This window comes from Glycine max, chromosome 1 (genome assembly GCF_000004515.6).
Source record: "Glycine max cultivar Williams 82 chromosome 1, Glycine_max_v4.0, whole genome shotgun sequence".
Lineage (NCBI taxonomy): Eukaryota > Viridiplantae > Streptophyta > Magnoliopsida > Fabales > Fabaceae > Glycine > Glycine max.
The window spans coordinates 5976200-5989481 of record NC_016088.4 but is presented as its reverse complement, the minus strand read 5'-3'; the positions used below and the strand labels follow the sequence as shown (position 1 = coordinate 5989481).

At 29.3% G+C, this 13282-nt stretch overlaps 2 protein-coding genes across 2 annotated transcripts; both read left to right on the top strand.

Annotated features, from left to right (window-relative positions):
* The first annotated feature begins 3457 nt into the window (after window positions 1-3457).
* LOC100801094 (uncharacterized) lies at window positions 3458-6171 on the top strand. The gene is made up of 7 exons (XM_003517963.5): window positions 3458-3595; window positions 3817-3980; window positions 4743-4805; window positions 4936-4983; window positions 5105-5158; window positions 5662-5722; window positions 5806-6171. Exons 2-7 carry the CDS (start codon window positions 3825-3827, stop codon window positions 5904-5906), a joined length of 483 nt encoding a protein of 160 aa, XP_003518011.1. The 5' UTR covers window positions 3458-3595; window positions 3817-3824; the 3' UTR covers window positions 5907-6171.
* A 758-nt stretch (window positions 6172-6929) lies between these two features.
* LOC100780549 (uncharacterized) lies at window positions 6930-12533 on the top strand. The gene is made up of 5 exons (XM_006573905.1): window positions 6930-6938; window positions 7557-7652; window positions 7767-7996; window positions 10180-10265; window positions 12436-12533. Exons 1-5 carry the CDS (start codon window positions 6930-6932, stop codon window positions 12531-12533), a joined length of 519 nt encoding a protein of 172 aa, XP_006573968.1.
* Window positions 12534-13282: the final 749 nt, after the last annotated feature.

Here is a 13282-nt window from a genome sequence, read left to right as displayed (position 1 = left end):
GTCAATTAGTTGTGACAAATAATAGTCTTTCTTTGGATCAACTATTATTCTCACGAAAAAAAAACTTTATAATTGTCACATATTTATCATCGCAGGTATGTTATTATTTGATCAAATTGTGTCTTCCTTTGGGCCGAGCACAATTCGCATAAACAATTCCATACTAACATCCATAAAATTTAATTAAATTAATTTACACAATAGAGGTTACTTTGACAACATAATGGTTCAATCAATTTAATTAAAATTACCGGACACGCAAATAAATGGAAAAGGATCCGTAATGGTTAAATTTGCACCCAAGTATGATAGCAGTAAATATTTGAAAACAACATCATGGTAAACTAATTACGCATCTGAAATGAACATACCACGATACTATCACAAATTTATACTAACAAAAAAATTTCATAAACTATCAGCCTATCACCGATTCATGAAGGAAAAATAGTTGGCAAACAAAAAGAAAAACAATAAATTATTCATATAAGACAAAGACCATTGCCTTATTATTGATTCATATATATATATATATATATATATATATATATATATATATATATATATATATATATATATATATATATATATATGAAATTGTGTCACGTACAAAACATCATGATAATGACATACATATAGATTCACAAATCGCACACAATGACTTTATATAAAAATATAAGTCCCTATCGCTTTGTATTTGACGTAAAGAGTTTTCGAAAACCTTATATGTATAAAACAAAAAAGAAAACTTTCTTGCTCACGAAATATATATTGTTCTAGAAAACCAACGCCGGATACGTAAAACTTTTATCCCAAATAGAATAATACGTAACCACATGCAACACAAACAAAAATTGTGTACAAACTCATAAATCAAATGCAGAAGTCTTTTATTCATTTGAAAAAAAAAAGGAAAAAAACTTTATGACCATAACTCAAAAATTTACGGATTTTACAATTTTATTGATTGAAATAGTTTCTCCCCAAAATAAAATTAGGGTTCATATAACTAAAACGATCCAGATATTATACATATCAAACAACTTTAAATCTCAATAATCTAACAGTAATGAAGGCTCTGATACCACTTGTTGGAATTTTTAATAAATCTTATAAAATATCAAATGAGCACCAAAATACATTATGTCAGATTAGGAAGAGGTTTTAATGAATACCTACATCCATAGAGTTTGATCAACACGCAGTAGAATCTTACAGCGATCACGAACAATTGGTTTAATGACATTCCTCAATCAAATCATTTTCTTCCTTATGGGACCTTCGCTTTCTCTTCTGATGGGGAGAGGATAAAACTGTTTCTTGATTTGTTGTATTAGGGATCACAATCATGCCTTAGGTTTTAAACCTATTAGGGTTTCCATTATTTCTTAATGGGCCAAATTGGTTTCCACTCATTAAGCCCATATCAATTTTTCTGTTGACAGTCTAATGAACTCATTGAATTATATCACTTTATATTGAATCAATCAAAATATAAATAACTAATATAAATATTATAACATAATATGTAATCCATATTAATTAATTAGGACCTCACATTCTCTCCATCGCTGCACTGGGCATTAAGTTTATCATCTTTTCTGAATTTTTAAGTTCTTTGATCGAGTTTTTATAATATATACCAGATTTTCTTGATTTATAAATGTCATTAATTAAATGCCCCGAAGAATTAGTATAGTTAATATCAGAATATCTGATTGTTTACCCCAGCAATTCACACTTACCCACTACTCAACCAATTCCTTAAAATTATTGTTGGCAATAAATGAAAGACTAATGTCACGATGAAAAACTTTTTGTTGCCGGCATGTATGTAGAAAACTAAAAATTAACATTGAATCTAGAATTCTAACCTAGCCTTTTCTTTCATTAATTTTTATCTATTAATAAAGACAATTATTTCCTTTAGTATATACATTTTTTATTCCTAAATTATCATTTAATAGATATAATTATTGTCACTTTCTCTATAAAAAATTGCTATTACTACTTTTTTAACTATTTTTTCTTCTTATTTTTAAAAAATAAAAATAAAGGAACAAAGTACTTTTTTTTCAACTAGTATATAAAAAATAAAAAAAAAATTATGTACACATTTTTATATCCATTTTATCTTTATAATTACATTCATACATCATTATTTTATTCTTGCAATTATCTTCATAAATCACTCACTAACTTTTATTATCTTTTTATTAAAATAAAAATATGAAAAAACAGTTAAACACGACGTGTTTATTTCTCCTTTATATATATATATATATATATATATAATATTTTTTGAAGTGAATTTATCCGATCATTAAATGTTACTTATAATAATTATTTCAAAAATTATACATAGAACAATTTAGATTAATTGATAATATATAAAAAAAAACAGTATATGATAATTAAATTTATTTGAAAGGCCATCGGAGATTAAATATGAATACATCTCTTAAGCGTAACTCAAATTCGATGAATCTCATTCAAAATTCGTTGAATAATTTATTCTATTCATTTCGTGACAGTGTTAATATACGTGAAATAATAAATCAGAATACATTATTACCACAGTGTGCATTTCGAATCTGCGAATATATATGTACAAACAAGTATCTGTCAAAAACTTGATTATTTGTACTTCGATTAATAATAAAAAATCTGTTTTTACCAGATTGCCTTTATTGTAAGATTTTTTTTTTAAAAAAAAAACTAGTCATGTTTATATTTCGATAACTTAATGCTCAAAAAGTAATATTTAGATCAAATACTGGATTCAATGTAAAAATATTATATTATTATATAATTATGAAATTAATATGTACTATGTTAATTTTTATAATAATTATATTTAAAAATATTAAAATTTATGATATATAATTTCATTAATTTATAGATTTTTGGAAATGATATTCTTGGTGTAAAAAAACTAATATTCGTTTGGAAACTTTAATTAAAATTTTATCAATTATAATTTTCTATATACGAAACTGAAATGTAAGACACTGTCTAAGAGATCTGATTTCAATTAGCCACAGAACAAATGGTGGTTAGTTCACACTTCACAATTTTACTTTTTTATTTTACACATTCAAAAAAATAAAAGATTAAATTAGTTGTCTATTTTTTTATTTCAATTTGATTATTTTTTTTTATATTCAATTTAATTTTTTAATTTTTAAAATTGATTCGATTTAGTTTTTACTGTAGCTCTTTAACTTTTAAAATATATTTAATTTGATCCGTCCTTTAAATTAATTTAAATTATCCTTCTATGATCATATCATTTAAATGTATGTTTTGTGACAAATTAAAGTGTCTTAAAAAGTAAAAATCAAATTAAATTCTAAAAAAATTAAATAAACAAATTAAACCTAAATAATAAATTAAAGAAACAATAAATTAATTTAACCAAAATAAAACTTTAATATTTAATGAAAATTATGAAGGTATATATATAAAAAGTGGGAACGCAATAGAGATGCTTGTGCAGCTATCGGTATTTTCATTCGAGTTGCAGTTTGGCGGTTAAACGTCTTCTTCTCTTCTCTTCTCTGCATCCATCAGATCCAAATTTTCTCGCGATACGGTACGCTACGATATTTTGTTCCTTTCGTCGCACACTCTTCGCAATAATCTCATACTTTTTCATGCTGATTTCGTTTGATGCGTTGCTAATTTGGAACCGTGATTATTGATCCATGTAATTAAGATTGAAATCAATAGGTTTCGTATTAATTTGTGTTAAGTTTTTTCGAAAATTGTTGCTGCTTCGCTTCAGTGATAATTTTGCAATTATTTGGTGTGCAGAGGGAGCAATGTCAGATGCTAAGGTTGAGGATTTGAAGAAGGAAGAGGAGGTTGGTGATGATTCTCCTAGGAACGAAGTTGACAGTGAAAAATCTGCGGATGATCTGAAAGATTCGGATAACGATAAAAGCGATGGAAACCCCATGCCCTCATCCCAGCAGGAGGTAATTGTTTGTTTGTTATTCAGTGGAATGAATTTTGTAAGAACAAGGTAGCATTTGAGAGAATCAGTTTTTAGTTTTGGAATGTTAGTTTTGGGTAATTGGTTATTTTTGGATATCATGTCACAATAATGACTTTGTTGGTGACTAATCTCTACCGAAGAATATGTTTGATCACCTTTAGTGGGATCTTGTCTCCCATCTCAAACCCAAGACTTTGCTTAAGGAATACGAATCCAGTTTCACTTGGATGAACGTAATGTTGTTGGTTGGGTAATTGGTGTGGAGATGCTAAAAAACATAAAAATTTTGAAACAATTTTTTCTTAATTTGGGTTTGGCAGCCAAAATATCATAATAATGCCTAAAAGGCTAAAATTTATCTTAGTTGTATGCCTGCTGCTGTGTATTTTGATTCACGTAAATGTTCATAGATGTGAAAAGTATAAAGTTGTATTCTTCAATCTTATCCTTGCCTCATCATCTTTTCATTAGGTTACATGTACATCAAATTATCAGAGCAATCAGAGTTTGAGTTTGCGTATCATTTCATTATATTTTCATTTATATGGGAAAAATATTAGATTTTAATCAGGTTTTGATGTTATTTAAATCACTTTTTAAGCCCTCGAAGACATTATGCCTTAATGATAGAGGGTTTCTTAAAATTATTTCAATTTTTTTTATTATTCTTGGCGATAAACCCCATATTATGGGCTTATGGTATTATGTTCTGGTATCATTTGCTGTAAATTTGTTCTTGCAGGAAGCAGCTGTTAAGAAAAAGTATGGAGGGATGTTACCAAAGAAGCCTCCACTAATATCGAAGGTTACTTTCTTATCTTAGCCGATCCTGCTTCATCAATGTTTCTCTTCCAGCTGTCATCCAATCATCTGTACATTTGGGTGAAATGTTCTTTTGAAACTGATTTTTCTTCATGAACATTCTTTTATTGCAGGATCATGAACGTGCTTACTTTGACTCTGCTGATTGGGCTTTGGGGAAGGTATTTTCTGACCTTGGAAGCATTAGTTTATCATTATATTATGAAAACTTTTAGCTTACCTTCAGTATATTTTATTTAGATGCCTGACATCGCGCCCTTTTCTTTTTGATTTTTCAAACAGCAAGGAGCACAAAAGCCTAAAGGACCACTTGAAGCACTCCGCCCAAAGTTGCAGGTGAAATGCATTGCAGATTTTTTCTTCTCTACTTATATGAACAATTAGTGAGTTTATTTTTCTGCATTGGGGTGGTTTGCATAACTGAGGTAATTTCCCCTTCGTTTAACCCCCTTCATCCATGCCTCTTTTAAGTGTGTTTCCAATGTTCAAACCCCCAAATTTACCCAGATTAAATTGCAGAACCATTATGAAGACTGGGTTTGTTGTTTGGATTACATCTTTGCAATGCTGCAAATGTGCTATGCACTTGATGCAATTAACTTTGATGGGAGTTAGTGAAGCCATAATCCCTTTCCTTGTATTTTGCAATGAAGTTTCTTAATGAAAATTTTGGGCTGAATAACCATCACCATAATTGTGACATTTGTCCAAAGTAACCATTGATCCATTACATGGCTAAGGTAAACGATACATTGCAATAGATGTATTCCCATGCGTATCATTGACATTGCTTTTTTGTTTTCTGTCCCCCTTGGCATCTTACCCATACTGGTAATCAGCCAACACAACAGCACGCTCGTTCAAGACGCTCAGCTTATGCTCCAGCAGATGATAATGAAGGTACATACAGTCTTTTTGTTCCAAAATGTTCAAATCTGTGTTAAAGTTCAATAACGTTTTGAGATACCTTTCTGTTTTGACAGTTGATGGCTGCAACAGTGATGCATCAGCAGAGCATCAGAGTGCTACTGAAGAAGTTGGTGGTGATAAAAGTGATACTGCTCAGGACCAAAGCTGCCATTAGTAGCAATGGATTTGACCTATAATTTGCATTTTGACGGTGACTAGAGTTGCTTGTGCTAAAAAAACTAGAAGTTGGAGTTTTGAAGCAGTTGTAACCATGAATTAGATAACTCTTCGCAAGTATGGGATTATATGACGTGCTAAGATTGCACTATGAGACCTTGATCTCTCATTCATTTGCGAAGGCACGATTGTGGCATTTGTAACATTTGACATCTCAAAATATAATCGTCTACAATAAGATTGGGTGTGAAACTTGACAATAATCTGTTTGTAAACTATCAGTATATAATATTATGGTCAAGGCATATGAGTAACTGATAAAACAGTCTAGTGAAGTTATAATAAAATCAAGAGTAAACTACAAATCGTTTCCCTGTGCTTGTTTCACAAGGTAACCAAAGACAATAGTGTCATTTGTATAACACCTCCCCCTCCCTAATTATTGCCTGTGTTCTAATTCCCACTTATTCAATTATGCTTCAATTTCTCATTGCGTTTTTTTAATAGTCCATCTTCACACACGGGCACACTCTTGTTCCAAACTTGCAAATGCCACTGAGATAGGTAGTCAGAAGTAGTTAAGAGACAATGCTGTTGTAACTACTGGATGAGTTATAATAAGTGAGCTGCACCTGCATTTTATAAAAGCATTGCATCTGTATTTCATAATTTTATTCGATTAATATGACTTTTCTTTTATATGGATTTCCTCTCCTATACTTTGAACTCGTGTGTGGTCGGATCAAGTGACTGCCACATGTTTCTTTTATAACATCAATTACATTTTGTCAAATCTGTTTAAACGTTGAAAATAAGTGTCAATTTTCATCGTAATTTTTTCCCATCCAGCAATTGTTCTAACTTCTGACCCTCCCCTTCCCCCCAAAAAAAATTTGCAATGGAATTGGATTATTTTAATTCATTGTGTATTTTGATTTGTTTCTATTACATTTGAGATATTTGACAATTTTAATGTGAAATAGCATTATTCTAAGATGACCGTTGATTATCTAAAATAAGAATGTATTTGGTAAAACATTTTAATTAACTTTTAGTTTTTTGTTTTAACTGAAAAGTTTATTTAACTCTTTGCTATCCGAAATTTTTAAAGTAGTTTTTAGTATTTTTTGAGACTATTTCAAGAAATATTTTTTAAAACATTAGCTTTTATTTTCTATTTATTTATTCAATTTTTGTCTTTAAATATTTATTACATTTCATTTTTAATATTTTCTATTTAAAGTAAAAAAATTATTATTTTATCTTTTGTGTAATTTTATATTTTTCAGTTATTTCAATATATGTTCTTAAATATGTATTCAATGATTTTTCAGCTTTTAACTACTAATTAATTTTTTAGTTTACAATTAACTTTTCAGCTTTTAATTATCTTTTTAACTAATTTTGTCAAACCTATCCTAAGTCTTCTTTCAAAATGAACAAAAATATGAATATTAGGCTTTAAATTATCAATGTATTCATTAAATATTTATAAAATTTACGTTAATTACTTTTTTGCCACTGATCCAGATAACAGAAAAGAGAAAAGCTTGCATTTTGAGTTCAAATTCGTGCCAAAAAATGATGCTTTTGATGACATAATTTGGAAATTTTCATTTTTTATTTATTTTTATTTTTGTGTTTGTAGGCTTTGCTTAAAAAGTTTCACCCGCCAAGACCTGATTGGTACGAGGAGTTCTATGCTTCGGTTATGAACTCGGCTGCTAAGGATTATGAAGCTGAGGTTTTTTGTTCATTCTTCATTTTTATGGATTTTTTTTTTCAAGTCATTTTGTTTTGGATGGTTATTTGTTTTTGTTATTGCATTGAGTTCAAGTTTGGGGTGTTTCCTAGTCAGGTTGCGATGTATAAGTCTCAAATCTTCAGTAACTTGAAGGGGAAGGGTCTAAGAATCTTGGAGATTGGCATTGGAACTGGTCCCAACCTCAGTTATTATGCCATTGGTTCTGATGTAGAGGTTGTTGGCATTGATCCAAACCAGAAGATAGAAAAGCATGCTCGGTCCTCGGCTGTGTCGGCTGGATTGCCTCCTTCAAGTTTTGAGTTTATACAAGTTGTATGTATGATATGGGAATAGAAACTATGCCATGGAGAAGTTATGGTCTAAATGATGACTCATTACTTGTTATTCAAATGAAAACCTTTAATTAGTAGTATAAATTAAGCTAAATTATTCAGTTGGCCCCTGAACTATCTGGTAATTTTCAAGTAGGTCTTTAAACTAATTTTTTTAGTTGATTCTTTGATTAAGTAATTTTTTTATTTTTTAATTGAATCCCTAGGATTTTTAAAATGGCCATAAATTGTCATTTTTTGGTTGTTTAATACCACCATAAACTAATCCTAGGACACTATTTATTTAGTGTAGGGACCCAATTAAAAAAAATTAGTTTAGGAACCTACTTGAGAAACTCGTAAATAGTATAGTGATCAATTGAGTAATTTAACCTATAGGTTACAAAACATCATGTTTATATTTATAGATGCTTTCAATGCTTGTGGTGATTGTAGCCTATCGGATAAAAGCTAAATGTGGATGATGTATTATCATTGACAATACATCATATTTATCATTATTATATGTCAGCATAATGACATTTCAAAAGCCTAGTGCAAGATAGAAATATAGAAGCCTTATCTCTTGATGAACTAGAAATGGAAGCTATTCTCTTTATGGATGATGCTCAAGAAAGGAATGAGATTGATATTATTCTTGTTTGTAGGAATTATGCAGTAATTTATGATGACGATGATTTATAATTTTAAAGAAGTATATGTTCTTAATTTGGATTTGAAGAATTGTAATTATATATTTATGATGTTTTATGATTTTTTTACAAATCTAAATATGTATCATGCACATATTGTATCCTATATATTTTAAGGATGGATATATCTCTGTAGTGGTGGCTACGCATATTGTATCTGTGCATCACAGGCCCAATATAATAATTAGTAGAACATGTATTTTGCCAATAGATTTTGAAGTTATTCTTCATTTTTGAAACAAGCATTTCTACTGTGATGTTTCTTTTAGAAGAACCATCTTTCACTAGATTGTTGTTTTGTTCAATTTAATGTTGTCTGATTGTGCTTGTGTTAATTGATCTTCAAATTTTAAAATTCTCTCTGTTTAGGTTGGGGACGTTATATGTTGATGGATTGACAAGTGTACCAATGTGTCCCAAGTAATAAAGTTAAAATGAAAGTTCGAATATCGTATCCACGAAAATTTTGTTTGTACTTAGATAGATGAATATTTAATTAAGAAAAAAATTTGGAAAAAGGTAATAGAAAACACTAAAATAAATTGCTGAAAATTAAATCAAACAAGAAAAAGAATTAAACATAAATTAAAATTAATTAATTAAAGACAAAAAAGTTGAGAAAATTCAATAATATTATAGAAGAAAATTGAGAAGATGAAAATGTTGAAAATTTAGCCTACCAGAGCTACTCCGTGATGTAATGTTAATGATTTTTCTCTATTTATAATTATTCCAATTTACACATGCATCTACTAATATACTCTAACTTTGGTCCCCCGCATGAAAGAGTCTAATTTATCTATTTTCTCTCTCAAATCTCTTTGCAAAGTTAAAATAGTAAATTACATTAAGAATAAAGATGTATAATAGGTTAAATAAATATCATCCTATCCCTAGTAATATTCATAAATAGATAATAAGACAAATTACATCAAGAGTAGTTGATTGTCAAGTTCCCAACAAAGGGGATTTAGCCTATCATTGTCATGGAGACTTTACAATTACAAGAGGGGAATATTTAGTAAAGGGGGAAAAGATTAAAAAAAGGGAATGGAGGGAAGGAATAACTCTAACTGCTTGTTTCTCCTTCTTCTAACCTTTGTCTTCTATAAGGAATTGTATTCTGTTGTAATTTATGTGTGTCTTCTCCTTTTTCTCTTTTCTTCTTTTATAGGTGCAGATTAGTAGGCTTCTGAATTAGTCTGATTTTTTTAATTAATCATTCTTTTCTTAATTATCCTTTCTTCCTTAATTAGCCATTCTTTCTTCAATTAGCTTTCTTTCCTTAATTATTCCTGCATTTCTAGACTTTATTTTATTCACTAAGCTTCATACATCCATCACTTTTAATATTCTCTGCACAAAAACTTAAATTATGTTAATTTAACAATTATTTGCTCAAAAAGAAAAAATTAGAAGAGAAAAATTATAAATTTCTATATAATTTAATTCTAAAATATACTCATAATTAACTGTTATTACTATACTATTAAGTGATGCTTTTGTTGATGTAGTCGTTGGAATACTTGTCTTGTGTTATGTCAAAGATGTTGATATGACATCGAAAGGTAGTGAAACTTTTAGAGACTGTTTTTGTTCAAATATGTTTGCTTCTCTTGGGATTTGGTGCGTACAGGACTTTAAAACCAAAGAGGAACATTTACTAAATCCATTGTTGTGTTTATGAGTTTACTTAGTTGTGTTTGTCTCAGCTAGGTTGAGTAATTATTATATACTTTAGTTGCAGTTTAGTATGTTCCCATCCCAAAACAGTTTATTGTTTGAAAAATAAAAACTATGTTGGGACATAGCACTTATTTTATAGTATTACATGATATTTCTATTGTTGAACTCTGTAACGAAGCATTAAAAAGTAGAAAGAAGTCTTTGATGCTTTTACATGAAAAAGGAGATCAGAATCATAATAAGCATTGGTTCACATTTGAAGACACTTATTTATCATTCTCTAGACTATAATCATTCCTTGAAAATGACAATTATGCCGACTGATAATAGATAGACATTAGCACTATATAGAAAAAATAGAAAAAATACAACAAGCTTTTAATGCTATGCAAATAACTATAATTTGATTGTTTATCTCTTTCTAATTAAATAGATATTAATTTAAATAATGAAATAAATATTTCACAATAGATGACAACTAAGAAAGTATGTATATGATTGTCATTTTCTTATAAATAATATATTAATAGTGTCATGAACCAACTATTTCAAAAACTTAAACTATTAGGTGATGGGTGCTGGTACATATTGGTTTTTTATATTAACACACTCAATCACATAAGCGCTCTTTAGGCTTGAAGTTTGGTCAATGCATAAGGTCACCCACCTAGTGGTGAAATTCAACTTTTTATTCGAAGAATGAGGACAATAAGGAACAAAACTGTAGAAGCATTTGGTTGTAGACTAATACCATGTCATGAACCAACTACTCAAAAGCTTGTGCTATTAGGTGAAGAACCATGAGTGTTTGTATATCAAGCAAATAATAATTACAAATATTATGGAAACTTTAATTACATAATATAATACTCATCATATACTATCTCCACATAAATTACTAAATAGAACAATTAGACATTACGATAAACAGCCATGGGATTGGAACATCGCTCTTGTCTACTTAATAATTTTCTGATATATTAATTTTCACATTGCACCTATCTATCATGCATACATATAGAGAGATTTCATATGTACAACTCTTTTATGATGGTACTTTCTTGGGTTAATTAAGTTTTTAATCCCTTAAGTTTTTTAGCTTCCAATTTTTAGTCTTAAATTTTTTTTAACTACTTTCAATCTTCCATTACTTTTTTGTCATCACTTTTAGTCTCTCATTTATTTTTATTTTTCAAAATTAGTCCTAAATATAAAATAGATGAAGGTCTATGGGCAAAACAATGATTAATTTTGAGTAATAAAAATAAACTGTGTGTGTGTGCGCATTATGTGTATTTAATAATTGTGTAGCTGCGAAAGGTGTAAACAAAACTTTAAAATTCACTGACTCAATGTTGAAATTGAAACCAATAATCTTAGTAAATAGCTTAATTTTGGGTTTTTTTTTGTGTTTTCATGCATTACATAGATGGGACTTTTCTCAAATTTATGCAAAGAGTTCTTGATCCTCTGCGATAGACACTTGTAGATGGGTGCCACCTTTCTAGGGAAATCAGAAACGATATATCCAGGCCTGGATTTTCAAGTATTGAGCTCAACATTCTTGTCTAGTGCTACATTTATAGACCCCCATGCATATGGAATAGCTTACAAGTAGTATCAAAAGCATATCTTTTATCCTCTTAGCCTGCCAACTATGTTACTTGGAAATGATTGTAGCCATTTTCAGGTACTTCACTAGAGTGCAGGTTTCAACACAATTATGACTAACTGTGAAGCTCTGCTACGTACAAATGTCTATCTATGTACATTTGTGTCATCACCAAGGTCATGTTTAGATAAACTTCTTCTAAGTGTTTATAGGAGAAGAAATTAAGGAGAAAAAATGAAACCAACTTATATCAAATAACATTATAATCAAATAATTGCATACCTATATATTTTGGAATTTTCTATTCTAATAATTAATGTGGGTTAATATTATAAGACAATTATATTAGCTATTTATCTTTAGTGGATTTTATTTTATGTAATCAAAGTAAGTGAACCCGTTAGACAACTAAATCAAAGGATATGAACTTAAATGAGCAGATATCAGTGTTGACCCATTAGGGGATAATGTGAACCCTATTAAGTTAATACGCTATAAGAAGACTATGGTTCTCAATATACCGAGCCGTCACATATAGTTTCTTTTCTTCTCATCTGAAGAGTTACGAAGGTTCTATTAAGGAATAAAGAGGTTCCGGTTGAGAAAGAACCATGAAGGCACCGGTTACGTTGTTAGCCGGTTATCCATTTCGTAATAGATTTTAAGAAGAGTACATAGATCAGAAATCACCTACGGATTCAGATTTCGCTGCGTTTGTTTGATCAATCATTGTGGATCCAAGTATTCCTAAAACTCTTCTTGATAATCTAATATAATATGTTCCTGGTGGTTATATTGGCATTTTATAAAGATCCTCTAAAATTTCAACAATATATCCATAGATCTATAATATGTATTTACTATGAGGTTCTATGGTTAACCAACTAATGGGGTTTTGCTATAGTTTGATCCACTCATTGGACCTTCCATATGGTATGTTAGTTGAAGGTTCTATTTCATCATGAGCTAATTGTTAGAATAATTGTGTAATATTTATGACTAATGATAGAAAACGACAAAGCCAAATGTTGGTTGGTTACCTTGTTTAATGTAACAAACATGAAAAGGCCATTTACCTTTTGCTTAGAGCATCTACTGGGAGAAAAATGCCTTGAATAAATTTGGCAATCTTATAGGGCAACTATCATTGTCCTGACATTTGCAAAGTTCCCTTACCATATGTTTGTAAAGTTTATAATTGTGCAATGCTAGTTATTTAAAGGTTTAATTACTCATTTTGTCTCTATGGCTTTTAAACTTATCATTTTTAGTTCTTATAGTTAATAA

Excerpts from the sequence above, each read along its gene's own strand:
- LOC100801094 (XM_003517963.5), top strand. The coding sequence starts at position 3,825 with ATGTCAGATGCTAAGGTTGAGGATTTGAAGAAGGAAGAGGAGGTTGGT. Across the intron at positions 4,806-4,935 it reads AGCCTCCACTAATATCGAAG|GATCATGAACGTGCTTACTT; the intron begins GTTACTTTCTTA and ends CTTTTATTGCAG. Across the intron at positions 4,984-5,104 it reads CTGATTGGGCTTTGGGGAAG|CAAGGAGCACAAAAGCCTAA; the intron begins GTATTTTCTGAC and ends TTTTTCAAACAG.
- LOC100780549 (XM_006573905.1), top strand. Across the intron at positions 7,653-7,766 it reads CTAAGGATTATGAAGCTGAG|GTTGCGATGTATAAGTCTCA; the intron begins GTTTTTTGTTCA and ends TTTCCTAGTCAG. Across the intron at positions 7,997-10,179 it reads ATACAAGTTGTATGTATGAT|TATACTATTAAGTGATGCTT; the intron begins ATGGGAATAGAA and ends AACTGTTATTAC.